General features: G+C 37.7%; 1 protein-coding gene across 1 annotated transcript in view; it reads left to right on the forward strand.

Annotated features, from left to right (window-relative positions):
* Positions 1–15000, forward strand: part of LOC115220301 (protein piccolo) — a 148818-nt gene that overhangs the window by 50056 nt on the left and 83762 nt on the right. Inside the window, exons 8-10 of the mRNA XM_036509998.1 lie at positions 675–710; positions 5921–6046; positions 12319–12427. Coding sequence (XP_036365891.1) covers positions 675–710; positions 5921–6046; positions 12319–12427 — 271 coding nt within the window. The remainder of the gene's footprint in view (positions 1–674; positions 711–5920; positions 6047–12318; positions 12428–15000) is intronic.

Below are 15000 nucleotides of genomic sequence, written 5' to 3' on the forward strand. Positions count from 1 at the left end.
TAAAGCATTTTGCCCAATGTGCCAATGTGCCAGCTGACCACCTTTTTGATGATGATTATGATGATGACGATGATGATAATAATGACAATAATCATAATCATCGTTTAACGTCCGCTTTCCATACTAGCATGGGTTGGACGAATGACTGAGGGCTGGCAAACCAGATGGCTGCACCAGGCTTCAATCTTGATCTGGCAGAGTTTCTACAGCTGGATGCCCTTCCTAATGCCAACCACTCCGAGAGTGTAGTGGGTGCTTTCATTATAATAATAGCAATAGATAAATAAATAAATTAATTTCTGTCGTAGTAATAATAATGATAATAATAATAATAATAATAATAATAATGATGATGATGATGATGATGATAGTTAATAAATAAAATCAAAAGGATTGAAATAAAAGCGAAGCTTTTTAAATTCCCCCACCATCTAAACCAATTCTTTGTAATCCTACTCTGCCTTAACATAATTCTGAAAACCATTAGAAATGAGAGAAGCAGGACTAATATAACTACATATATACATACATACATATATGATATATATATATGTGTGTGTGTGTATATATATATGGATATGGATATATTAAAAGAAGAGAGAGAGTTAAGCCAGGAGGGTAATTGGTGCCTTTGCTAACCAGCATCAATTGTTCTACCACTCTGCTTTTTCTAGGTGGCCACAGAGATCCAAAAGATCTATCAATGAAAGGTTTGTGTGCTATTTTTATTTATTAATTTCTTTCCCCCTCTCTCTCTCTCTCCCCCTCTCCAATGTTCTTGATCTATCCCCCATCATCGTCAAACCGTGAAAGTGCCGCTGTTGCTATATAGTCCCCGCCCCCTGCTAATTCCACGTCCCCTTCTTCTTCTTTGCTCTCTGCAACTGGTTTTCATAACCAGAAGCGTTATACACTTTATTCTGACCGGGGCATTTTAAGAAACCCCTTAACCCTTTTATTACCACATTTCTCTTGAAGTACACAGTTTGTATTCATTATTTGAAAATAATAAATAATTTTAAAAAATTAATTTTGTTATTATTAAGCTGGAATTTGGAACAAACAGTAGTAGGAAATTTCGATAGAAGGCTTTAATTAAGGTCCTTTTAAAACAGGGAGTTTGTATCAGAGAAGCAGGGGCAGTTTCAAGCAGGTTCATATCAAATGGCTCAAAATGCAGTTAGCAGTTTTGGGGATGGTTTTCAAAAGCCATATATATATATTATATATATATATATAATATATATATATATATATATATATATTATATTATATATATATATATATATATAATATATATATATATATATATATACATATATATGTATATATATATATATATATATATGGATATAGATATATAGATATAGATAATTATATATATATAATATAAATATAGATATAAATATATAGATGTATGTTTTTATAATGTAAAGGAATTGGGATTTGAAATCTGGGCACCCTGATACAATCCAGATCTGCCTAACCACATCAATTAATAAGGAACATTAAGAATCATTTCAGATAAACATTAAACTTTCTAACTTTCTGGGTGCAATCCCATGGTCATTTATGACTGAAGGGGTTTCTATACATACACACATACATACATACATACATGCATACATACATACATACATACTACATACATACATACATACATACATACATACATACATACATACATACATACATACAATTCATGAAAGAATGTGATGTAGTAAAGCTTATCAAAATTTTAAAACTGTACCCACCTTATGTGGCCCATTCACAACAGTGCAATGTATTATTATTCTGATGCATTTTAATAAAGCTATGGGTGTGTCCCTTCATATTATGGAACAACTTATCAGTTAGGGTCAGGGTTATTATTGGAGGGACAACACATTGTGTGTTTGTTCTGTGATGTTTCAGTTATTCTGTGTGCGCCTGTTAACCATATCCTCTGTATGTGTGTGAGGAGTGAGGTTAGTTAGGGTTTGCTTGTATATTTTGTTTTTATAATTTCTTAGTGACTTAATCAGAGGTGAGAGGGTATCATCCATGGTTGGTGGAAATAAGGAAATTCATTACCCTCAAACCATAATCCAAGCTTACATCCTTGAAACAGAGGTAGAGACCAAAAAGTAGCTAAGGAAATGGTATTAGTGTTAAAATGGACAATCCATTAAGTCCTATATCCCACAAACTCCATCTCTCAGATGCAATTTTTGTGGAGTAAGACTTAATCCTGTCTCCCAGACAGGCTTCCTCACAATTTCCCTCCACCAAATTATGCTTGCAATACTTTGATCAACCCAGTGCTATGACAGAAGACACTTCTCCATTGTGCTGTGCAGAAGGATCAAACCTGAAAACATGTATTTGGGAAGAAAAGGTCTTAAGCATGCTTTGTTGGGATGAAAAACCACCACATGACACACCCTCACCCTGCTGCCCCATATGCAACACTTCCTCACTTCCACATGCTCTACCATTCCTGCACAACATTACTGCCCACTCAATTTGTTCCTACTACAGCATTATGCCCTATGCATAACATGCCCTCACACTCATACGACACCCCACAACATCCCTTCACTATCACTCTGTATACCCTACAGTAACACTTTGACCCCAGGCTACACTAAACTATAGTAACAAAGAGAAACTGTGGGACCCCAGGCAACTTGTGATGGTATGAAGTGGTACAGAGGAAAGTCACAAAGCAGAATAAATTATATTTCAATGTAAGGAATGAGCAAAGTGTGCGATTTGGGGGCAGAGACCCTTCAGACGAAGGGCTTGGCCCTCAACATTAGATTTCTATCCCTTCTCATAGTACAATAATCAGCTCTTATTTTGTGAATGTTTTCAACAAGACATTAGATGGTTGAGAGCATCAGTGTGTTGCTACAGAGTAAATAACTAGTCATCTCTCTCTCTCGTGTTGACCATATCTATTGACCACCACACTTATCAACTTGGCCCAAACCAGTACAGCATCACACTGAGCCATTTCTCTATCCTATGGAAATTTTAGCTCTCCAAGGATCGACTTAGCTTCTTCTCCCTCTGGGGTTTGATAAAATAAGTACCAGTCATAAACTGTGTGCCCCTGACCAATAGCTTTTGTCCTTTTGCCTTCATAATAAACCATTATTGGTCCCTATATCTAAGAATTGAGGATCTCATCGAGGACTTTCCTTTATACAATAGCAAATGTCTATAACAGCATACTATTATAATCTTCCATAGATGATGCATTAAATTATTAAGGTCATCCATACTTATGTCAGCATGATCTTACAACCTCCCATACATTCAGTAATGAGTTATTAAGGTCGTCCGTCTTTCTTTGTATTGGGTTGGTGCATAATTATTGCGGAATTTTTTGCAACAAATTTTATTCAACAAAAACAATAACAATATTTAATAAAAACATCTTTAAATGACGGCCTGACTTTCTTCCAAGCAAATGGGAAGCTGTAATTGAAGTAGATGGTGAATATGCTCCAGAATAATCATTTAAAGATGTTTTTGTTACATGTTGTTGTTTTTGTTGAATAAAATTTGTTGAAAAAAAAAGCCACAATAATTATGCACCAAGCCAATATATAAGTCATCACAATTGAGAGGTCAACATTGGGCCATCAGTGACCAAAGCTCAGTTGGAACCCCTCACTTCATCATTGCTCTCTGTGTCTGTCAGACAAATTAAAGCTTCTCACTATTTGTGCTGCCTGCTTTCTTACCTCCTCCTCTCACTCACCCTATCATCGTCACACTCTCTTACTCCTCCTCCTTCACCTCACTAACACTCTCCTCTTCCTCCACCTCCTCCTTCCTCTCTTTACACTTATTTTCCCTTTTACCATTTATTGTCTTCTGATATATTTTATAAGTCTTATGAATCTGTTCTTTTCTTTTTTATGTTTATGTTTGTGTGTGTGACTAATAACATAAATAGATATATACATATGCATACATACATACATATATATATATATATGTATATATATATATATATATATATATTACATTATATATAAGGGCTTAGTAAAATAAATTACTTTGCCACATACTGAACTCATTAGAAATAGCAGCTAAAGAAATTTCTTCAGCTATTTCTAATACTTAAAGAAGATCTCTCTCAGATAGTGTTTGCCTAAACTAACTCACAAAAGTTAGTTTAGGCAAACACTATCTGAGAGAGATCTTCTTTAAGTATTAGAAATAGCTGAAGAAATTTCTTTAGCTGCTATTTCTAATGAGTTCAGTATGTGGCAAAGTAATTTATTTTACTAAGCCCTTATATTAATGTAATATTTTGAATTCGCCTATAATGGTCCCTTTACATACTGAATACTTGGTGAAATTGATTAATAATTAATTAATTTTACCCTCAATTGTTGAAATATATATATATATATATATATATATATATATTATATATATATATATTATATATATATATATATACTTATATATATGTGTGTGTATATATATATATATATGTGTGTGTGTGTATACATATATATATGTGTGTGTGTATACATATATATGACTGTTAGCTCCTAGGTCTTATGTGCATGTGGTGGAACAGTGAGGTAGAAAGGGCCATAAAAAAAGAAGGGACAAGTTTGGAAATAGTGGAAAGATGGAGGTTGCAAAGAACCCTACTGAATAGTTACAAAAGCAAGAGGTTTATCTAGCAAAATATTCTTGTCACCATTAGGACAAGAATAAGATGGCGAAATTTCAGAGAGCCAATACCTGTGTTGGCAACAAGAAGCCAGTCGTAACTTTGAGTGAAAGGTAGATTGTATGATGTTTGTATATGGACAGGTAGTGAGACAAATGCAGAGGACATTGTGAAGGTTGAGCAGGAACGAGGCTAGTGTGCTCTTCGGATGTGCAGTGTTAGTGTGTTTGTACGACAAAATGCAAATGTATTGAGAGAAAAGTTTGGCATAAGAGGAGTCAGAGTAAGCAGGAGAGGAGACTGTGCTGGTCATGTGATGCTGGTCATGTGATGAGGACAGTTGTATGAAGAAGTGCCAGACATTTAGAGTGGATGGAATTTGTGGAAGAGAGGGATCCAGGGAGGCATGGGACAAAGTATTGAAGGCTGATCTCAAGATGCTGGTCCTTACAGAGGAGATAGCATAGTCCCTGGTTCAGTCCCATCATGTGGCACGCTGGGCAAGTGTCTTCTACTATAGCCTTGGAGTGGATTTAGCAGACAGAAACTGAAAGAAGCCTATTGCACATATATGTATCTCTGAGTGTGTGTGTGTCTTTGTGTCTGTGTTTGTCCCCCGCTACTGCTTGACAACCAGTGTTGGTGTGTTTATGTCCCTGTAACTTAGTGGTTCAGTTAAAGAGACCGATAGAATAAGCACAGGTTTTACAAAGAAACAATAAGTACTGGGGTCGATTCATACAACTAAAATTCTTCAAGGCCATGCCCCAGCATGGCCACAGTCTAATGAGAGAAACAAGTAAAAATAAAGATATGTGTATACACACACACACACACACACCTTCATCAGTACCAATTCAACAGAGTGGAACATTTACTTGGTCCCTAACACCTAATGTTCATCTTCCTGAAACCCTTTGCTTTTATAATCCTGTTCACTCTAAAAGCAGTACAATAATAAATGGTCAGAATTCCTGTTAGAATCCACAGAAAACCCAAACTGTAGACAAATAAGACAATAGTCAGGGCAGGAGACAGAATGTTGTTCCTGGAACTGATGGCACCACAAATGAAATATCCTGACTTCCAATTTGTGCTCTTGTTTATGTTTTGTTTTGTATTTTTGTTTTGTTTTCCCAATCTCTGCTTTTTGTGATTTATTGTGAATCAGTGGCTTTCAATAATGCCTTGTCCAATGTGTTTTTAATCTGCTGTGGTTTCTCATTTGTCTGGCAGGAAATGGAATTGGGATGAAAATTGTTGGAGGTAAACAGCAAGGACCTGACGAAGAGATGGTGGCATATGTAGCAGCCATTTATCCTGGAGGTATTGCAGAACAGCTACATGGAGAGCTGGAAGAAGGTAAGAACCATTGCAAAACAACAACCATTTTTTGCCTATGGACCCCTAATGATTCTTAAGGACCCTCATAACCATTTGATATTTTTAAAAATCCCATTACACTTTTATATTTGAATTCTTTAATTAATTTAATTCATCGTTTAACGTTCATTTTCCATGCTGGCATGGGTTGGATGGTTTGACTGAGGTCTGGGAAGCCAGGCAACTGCACCAGGCCCCATTCTGATCTGGTAGTATTTCTACAGCTTGATGCCCTTCCTAATGCCAACCACTCTAAGAGTGTAGTGGGTGCTTTTTACATGTCACTGGCACAGGGGCCAGAGGAGCTGACATCGACCATGATCGGATGGTACTTTTTACATGCGCCGGCATGGAAGCCAGTCAAAGTGGCACTGGCATCGGTCACGTTCAGATGGTGCTTTTTACGTGCTACTGGCATGGGGGTCACAACTACAATTTCCATTTGATTTGATGTTGATATATATGACTCAATAGGTCTCCTCAAGCACGGTATGTTGCCCTACAATCCAAGGTGGGCTGGTTATGTGACACTGGTGTAAGTTACAGCTGTGGACTCACTTTATTTGCCAGTTCTTGTCAGTCACAGCATACCTCCAGCAGTCTCGCTCTTTTGTCATTGCCTCTGTGAGGCCCAACATTCAAAGGTCATGCTTCACCACTTCATCCCCTGTCTTCCTGGGTCTCCTTCTACCCTAGATTGCTTCCACTGTTTGGGAGTGGCACTTCTTCACACAGCTCTAAATATCATTAGGCATTGTATAAAAAAAATTTTAATATTTTGTATATTGTAGAAGTAAAACCAGTATTTTAATAATAAAATCTTATATGGACCCCGGTTGAGAATCACAGTTGTCCTTGTATTTCGATGGTGGGTTATTGTTGTTTAGCAGAGGGACATATCACGTCTGATGAAACAGATGAGGGAACATCACATCCTTCTCTCTACTATTGTATTCTATCCAGTGTGTCACTCCATTTCCGAGATTTTTTACTATGATTTGAGGGACATTTGGTTGCTATATTTAGAAGATTAAACAACCATGTAGCAGGTCTTTTGTTGTTTTTAGTGAAGAACTGATGCTTGGGCACTGACAGACAACAAGGGATAACAGAGCAGGGAGCCCGAGAGTTTTAAAGTAATTGGCTGCACTGTAGAGTTTAGGACAATTGGAGCTGATGCAAGGAACCATCATCATCATCATCGTTTAACGTCTGCTTTCCATGATAGCATGGGTTGGATGAATGACTGAGGACTGGTGAACCAGATGGCTGCACCAGGCTTCAATCTTGATCTGGAAGAGTTTCTACAGCTGGATGCCCTTCCTAACGCCAACCACTCCAAGAGTGTAGTGGGTGCTTTCACATGCCATCGGAACGGGGGTCAGTCAGGCAGTACTGGCAATGACCTCGCTCGAATCTTTTACACATGCTACTGGCACAGGTGCCAGTAAGGCGATGCTGGTAACGATCACGCTCGAATGGTGTCTTTTACGTGCCACCGGCACAGAGGCCAGATAGCCGCTCTGGCAACGATCACCCTGGCAATGATCCAGGATGTAGTAAATGCTGGAACATATAGCTAGCCTACAAGAATATTTGCAACCACATGTATGATGATATCAGGGGTTGTGTTCTATGCCTTGACCTGAGTATAGGACAGGGCTCACCTCTTTGAGCTGGGAAATGAATGGAATGTCTGGTGTGTGTCTTGTGACCACTCCTCCAAAAAAAATGAGGAATAGGCTTTGGTATATGAAGAAAAATATGTATGATGGTAGAGTGTTGCACATCCAAAGAAGATGGCTCTGCAAATTCTGGCCAAACAAATGATTTGTTTGATAATGATCAAATGGTTGTGCTGTGCATTAGCTCACTCTGTCTCCATCAAATCAACGTTGCCTGAACAGATGCACGGTGTACCACATGTCAGGTTTCAAAGTGATAGCAGAGCAACATGTTTTTGCTCAAGAACTCACTGAACCACCCAGTTCAGGAATTGAAACCACAATCATGAGATCATGAATGCAGCACCCTAACCACTAGCCCATGCACCCTCCCAATAATCACATGCATGGCCTGTGGGTTACTGATAGCAGAAATTACTAGGTAACCATGATAGCACTACATGTAGAAATTATGACCTTACGTGTTAACTGTAAGGTTCTTAGCAAAGGGCAAAACCCGTTGTGTGGTGTGTTTTTTGTAGTAGAGAGTAAGGATCTCTGTGCCAGCCACATGTATATTAGTTATGAGTTGCCCATAAGAGGGGGCAAGTGTAAATATTAGGGCAACTCATTTACAGGGTACGTATAGCCTGAAGATAAGGGTATAGACAAGGGTAACGTGTATGAAAGTATAAGGTTACATTTCAGGGGTGGGGTACGGATGGGGGGGGGGGATAATATTTTGGAAGTTGGTAGGAAAGATAGATTTCCTGAGGGAAGAATCAATGCAGAAGATGGAAATGATGTGAGCCCACACATCACGTGATGAACATATCAGACATGGAGATGGAAGTGTGTTTTTATATGCGTCTCTAGTTATACTCTATGCAGATGTGCATGCACAGAATACTCAAAAATATAGTATACATACATACATACATAGATACATACATGTGTGTGTGTGTGTATGTGAGTATGTGTGTGTGTGTATGTGTGAATTTACACACACACAATCACACATACGCACATAACCTGATGTAACTTTCATGCAGGTATATGTAATCCGGGTTAAGACAATCCCATATGTAAATATGTGTGTGGTGTATATATATATGTATATATATATATATATATATATATATATATATATGTGGGTGTGTGTGTGTGTGTGTGTTGTGTGTGTGTGTGGTGTGTGTGTGTTGCGTTGTGTGTGTGTGTGTGCGTGTGGTGTGTGTGTGTGTGTGTGCGTGTGTGTGTGTGTGTGTATATATGTGTGTATAAATGATTTTGTATACAACACAATATCATCATGTATGTAGGTTTGTATAAATATAAGTGTGTGTACATACACACGCCACACACACACACTGATATGTATACTTGTGTACATAAAGATAGATACATCTGCATATATAAATACATGCATGCATACACGTGCACGTGTGTGTACATATATATGTACATAGAATGATAGACAGACAGACAGACAGTAAGATTGACAGAACGAGGGAAACAAGTTGCAAACACACACACATTTATATGTTTGTGTATATGTGTATATATATATATATATATATATATACACTCACTCATGTGTTGTTGGTTAAAGAGTATATAAGTTTAAGTCAGAAATTAATTGTAAACAGATGGAAATGTTTCGCACGATGCATACAAATTTAGTGTGTATGCTTCCGTGTGTGATACGTCTGTGAGTGTATAAATATTCATATTATACATGCACACACACACTCACCATCTTCTTCATGTGCATGTTTATACATATATGTATGCCTGTATGTATGTGTGTCTATACACACACTCACACACACATACATATATAAAAATATATGTTATACTTATACGACACACACCTATACATGCACATAGCACATATATATATATCCATATAACACACAATGTATATATTTTATATATATACATATACATCTATATACATGCATGTATGTATTTGTATGTACATCTTTCATTGTCTGTCAAGATACACTTTGTATGTACACATGTATCTATGTATGCTTATGTTTATCTCTACCAATATCTACGCATATATATATATATATATATATATATATATATAATATATATATATATATACTTACATCATACATACACACACACATATAAACATGCATGTTTTATAGTATATAGACAGACAGATGTATTTCATTGTATTCTGGCGGACACACCTATTTCTTTCTAAGTAGATAGACAGATGTCCCAGTCCTGTGTATACAACCATATATATATAAATGTGTGTGTGTGCATATATATATGTGTGTGTGTGTATGTGTATGTTACAGTATGTAGATGATGCTATGTGTTGCAGTGTACAAAGGTTTACAAAATTATGCAACGGATGTTATTCAAGGCACCGGCCCAACTCCGTTTTTCTGATAATAAGACCTACAAAGGACAACGTTATCCAATCGCAGTTCTTTGTTTTTCTTCTGTGTTTATAAGTTGGTTTGTCGAATGTTATATGTTGACAAAATGAATCAAAGCAGATTGGTGGTTGGAGATAATACATATAATCTAACCGATTTGTGTTATACAAGGAGAGCAGGCGGTGGGGAGGGGGTATATGCTCCACCCACCCCATCCTGAAACAAAGGGAATACAAGCCATTTGTGTATACAGTCATGGAACCCTTAAATTCAACGATTGCAACAACTTGAAAAATCTTATTTTTATTCAAAATACTGCATTATTTTCTGGCTGTAATGTTTCAACAGCTGTCTTCAGTTCTTGTGTCATGTCTGCTGCAAAACTTGGCAAGATATCTTTCAAGGAATTTTCTCTATGTTGTTGTTGTTGTTGTTGTTCTGTGGTTCTGTGGCAGTGGGTAGGGGTTGGGAAGGGGTGGGGTGAGGTGGGGGATTATGTCTGCATGATGTAGCAATGGTTTTGTCTTGGGAGAAGAATGTGCTGCCACAGAATACAAAATGCCAGTTGGCTAGATTTTGGTAAATGTTAGAGAGATAAGGGTGAAGAAGTATGACATGGTTCTGAAATTAGGGTCAGTGGTAAAAGTTCTTCAAATGTTGCCATTGTGATAAGAAGGGTCGACGGGGTTGGGCAGGGATGGGCAGGATTGGAGGAGAAGGATAAATAGGAGAATTAAGTAAGTTTTAAAGACACTCATCATTGGCAGGAAGTTAATAGTATTCACAGAAGTAAATTCGGTTCCTCTATGTGTGGTGCCAATGCCAAACATGTGGTTTATATATGGAACACTCAGCTGAGAGAACAGTTCTTAGATTGGGGATTTGGTACTCAGCTTTTAAAGTAACCCTGAGAAAACAAGCTCACAACTTCTTCCTTTCATAAATGAATGTGATATATTTACTGGTATTATGTAATTCCGTTAACAGTTGCCATATGTTGGCCTTGGCAAGGGGTACCCTTCCACTCTTTCATCCCTCATAAAAGCTATTATTTTTCTCTCCTTAAACTTCTGCTCTTGCTATTTACCTTTACTTTGCTGTATTTCTGCAACAAATTTGTGTTTTTTTGTTGCAAGCCACATGGCTGTAACGATACAGTAGAGTAACACATACCTGATGGGGTCCGGGTTTGTTGTCAAAAGCAAAAAAAAAGAGAAGCATTTAGCAGTTATTAGAATCAGAGTAGGTGCTGTCGAGGCTGTGTAGTTAGAAGTTCACTTCCAAACCGCATGGTTTAGGGTTCACTTCCATTGTGCAGCACACCTCAGACAAGTGTGGTGTGTGTTCTGTTATGACCTTCAATTGACCAAAGCTTTCTGAATGAATTTGGTAGAAAGAAACTGAAAGAAGCCTCTGTGTGTGTCTGGTTACATGTTGCTGTTATTTCCTCTGTTAATGGATCATCCACAGCCTTTGCACCTTCAAAGACATGTGAGTCAGGCCTTGGCTATTATCATTTTGGCTGCTATTTCTAGTAGGTTGAACCTTTTCAGTGACTCCCTCCTTAGCTCAGTGGTGTTAAGCAAGGTGGCATATTAGGCCTTCCCTTATTAACATTGCATATTACTTTTAATTGGGGGCTATGACAGACACTGTAAATTACTGGTATTAATGGCTGTGGATATTAAGTTACATCCCTTTTGTGTTGTGAGACTTTGAGGGGCCAACTCTATCATTTGTTCTTCTGTGATTGATAGAATATTCACCAGTTAAGTACTGAGGTTGATTATAACACCTAAACCTCTTCTGCAAGTCAAGAACGTCAAGTATTGAGGAGGAATCTAATATCTGCACCAATGGTTCTCAACCATTTTTTACCTATGGACCCCTCTGATTTCTGTATTACTCAAGTGGACCCCCATAGCCATTTGATGCTTAAAAAATCTTATTGTATTTTCATCGTTAAATATTATTAAAAACTGTACAAAAAATTGTTAAAATATTTTGTGTGTTGTGTAGAATTGTAAGCAATTTTATTGCACAAAAATTTTAGCAACATAATCTTATGTGGACCCCTGAGGCCCATATAGACCCCAATTGAAAACCTCTGACCTTACTCCAACCTGCTAAGAATTTGTGTTTTGGGCCTTGTTTTATAAACCCTTATATTTGTTTTGTTTTCCAGGAGATCAAATTTTAGAATGGAATGGTATTGAATTAACTGGTAAAACTTATGAAGAAGTTCAACAAACAATCTCACATCCAAATGGTGAGATCGAGCTGGTTGTCCGGCCGTAAGTGGTTTCTTTCTTCACCTCATACACTTTGGGTTTTTTTTTGTAATATCTTGATAACTGTAATGTCAGGAGACAGAGAAGAGTGGTTCCTATTGTTCTCTGTTTTTGTCTTGTACAGAAAGTTATGTTGACTGTACCACAAGGGATACAAAAACTGTTTTGCGATTGAGCAAGAACCTTCTCCATAAAGATCTTGGGGATGGTTTACAAGGATTCTTTCAAAAATTTTTCCTCCGATGGTCAACAATGGTATTTCATGATAATGCCCACTTAATTTTCCATTTCCTTTCTTGAAGATAGGAAAAGTCTTTTGACAGTCTGCCAAGGGAAGCCATGTTGGATGGCCCCTCAACATTTTGATTGCCCAAACTACTTCACCCCATGCGTTCATGTGTTGTTTGATTTTACATAAGATGTTTTAAGGTGGTGAGCTGGCAGAATCATTAGCACGCCGGGTGAAATGCTTAGCGGTATTTCGCCTGTCGTTACGTTCCGAGTTCAAATTCCACTGAGGTCAACTTTGCTTTCATCCTTTCAGGGTCAATAAATTAAGCACCATTTGAGTACTGAGGTCAATGTGATCGACTGTCCCTGTCCCCACAAAATCCAGGCCATGTGCCTTTAGTAGAAAGGATTATATAAGATGCTTTCCATTAACAAACTCTCAACCCACTTCCTGGTTATATGTGGGTTGAAGAAGGGTTACATTCTTCTACATATGCTTCACACCTGGCTTAGTGGTTAAGGTATATGGCTCACAATATTAAGGTCATGAGTTCAATTCCTGGTGGTATATTGTGTCTTGAGCAAGACAATTAATTTCATGTTTCTCCAGCCCACTCAGTTGGTAAATTTGTGTTGTACCTGTAATTCATAAGGGCCAGCCTTGCCATATTTTGTGTCACGTTAAATCTTCCTGTCTATGGAGTACTCAACCACTTACACTTTAATTTCACAATCAGGCTTTTCTGTTAGTCATACCAACTGGAACACTTGTTGTCATAACCAACAGAGTGCCAGGCAGGCTGCACCCCCTATTTTTGTCAGTGATGCATTTTGAATTTCCTCCAGACTACTCAGGGGTTGACATCAGATTTTCTTTTGATGGTGATCAATAGAACATAACCAGATTCCAGCCTCATTGATTTACCAGTGTCCAACACATCTCACAGCTTTAATACACATTGACAATGCCATCCTCTGTCACAACAGGAATTCCTGAAGTCAGTCAACAACCTCATCAATGTCTATGACTATTTTGGCTCCAACTCTGAATATCAGAAAGATCCAGGAATTTGCCCAACCTGCTCCAAAGTTCAACTGCCATGATTTCAGCATCATCATCTTTGATACAGCTTTCCACCAACCACTTTCCCTACTTTGGAAGCTTTTTTTTTTTTCTTCTGAAAAACAAAATTTGAAAAGAAATGTGGAACACATAATTAGATCCACTGATTCAGTATTTGGAAACTGGCAAAAAAAAAAAAGCCTTTAAGAACAAAGACCAAAGCCAAAAGAATGAGACTAACGGTTTATCAAGCTATTGTCATTTCAGTATTATTACACAGTTGTGAAAGATGAGCACTTTATTGTTGGAACATCAAAAAGATGGAGTTTTTCACTCAACAAAAGCTCAGTGCCATCTTTAATATCAAATGGGAGGATTTCCTAGCCAATAATGATGTTCTAGAAAGAAAAACAAACACACATGAAACATAGAAGCAAGTAAAGTGAAGTGCTGGGTAAAATGGTTAGGACATGAGGTTAGAAAATGGCAAACCAGCAGAATCATTAAGATGCCAGACAAAATGCTTAGCAGCATTTCGTCTGCTCTGAGTTCAATTTCTACTTTGGTTGACTTTGCCTTTCATCCTTTTGGGCTCGATAAAATAAGTACCAGTTGAGTACTGGAGGTCAATGTACTTGACTTAGCCCCTGCCCTGAAATTGCTGGCCTTGTGCCAAAATTTGAAACCATTGTTATAACTCAGGTTCAGTCTTGTTCCTGATAGGATTTTTGTGGGTAGTGGGTTACTACTTGGAGCCTTAGGCAGTCTTTCAAGTGCTTAGAACCTTCCTGATAAACCTTGCTACCCTTAGAGACAAACTTTCTGTCAGAGCTCTACAGGGCAGTCTATTTCAGTGTCCTTCAGCCATTTGAGCATATCTTTGTTTACTGTTCCCAACGCACCAATTATTATAGGCACAACCTAAATCCTTATGGTTAATAAAGAAATCATTATTATTATTATTATTATTATAATTATTATTATTGCCTTTGCACAGCTTCTAACAGTGGAGATGTATTATAGTGTCAGCTTTTCACTACCAGTGAACTAAGGTAACACCTATTATTTTTCGAGCACCTTCCGGAGTATTCAAGCGGTTCCAAGCAGTGCTGTTTTCTGCAGGTGCTCCACCCTTATTGCAATCCCTATTTGTTCCATGTACTTCTCAAGATTTTTATTCACTCTTCCCAGGGCTCTGACAATTATTGGTACTACTACCACCTTTTTTCATCAACCAAAACTGCTTAACTTCCCAAGCTAACCTGTCATATCTCTCGACTTT

The sequence above is a fragment of the Octopus sinensis genome, linkage group LG16 (assembly GCF_006345805.1).
Source record: "Octopus sinensis linkage group LG16, ASM634580v1, whole genome shotgun sequence".
In the NCBI taxonomy this organism is placed as follows: domain Eukaryota; kingdom Metazoa; phylum Mollusca; class Cephalopoda; order Octopoda; family Octopodidae; genus Octopus; species Octopus sinensis.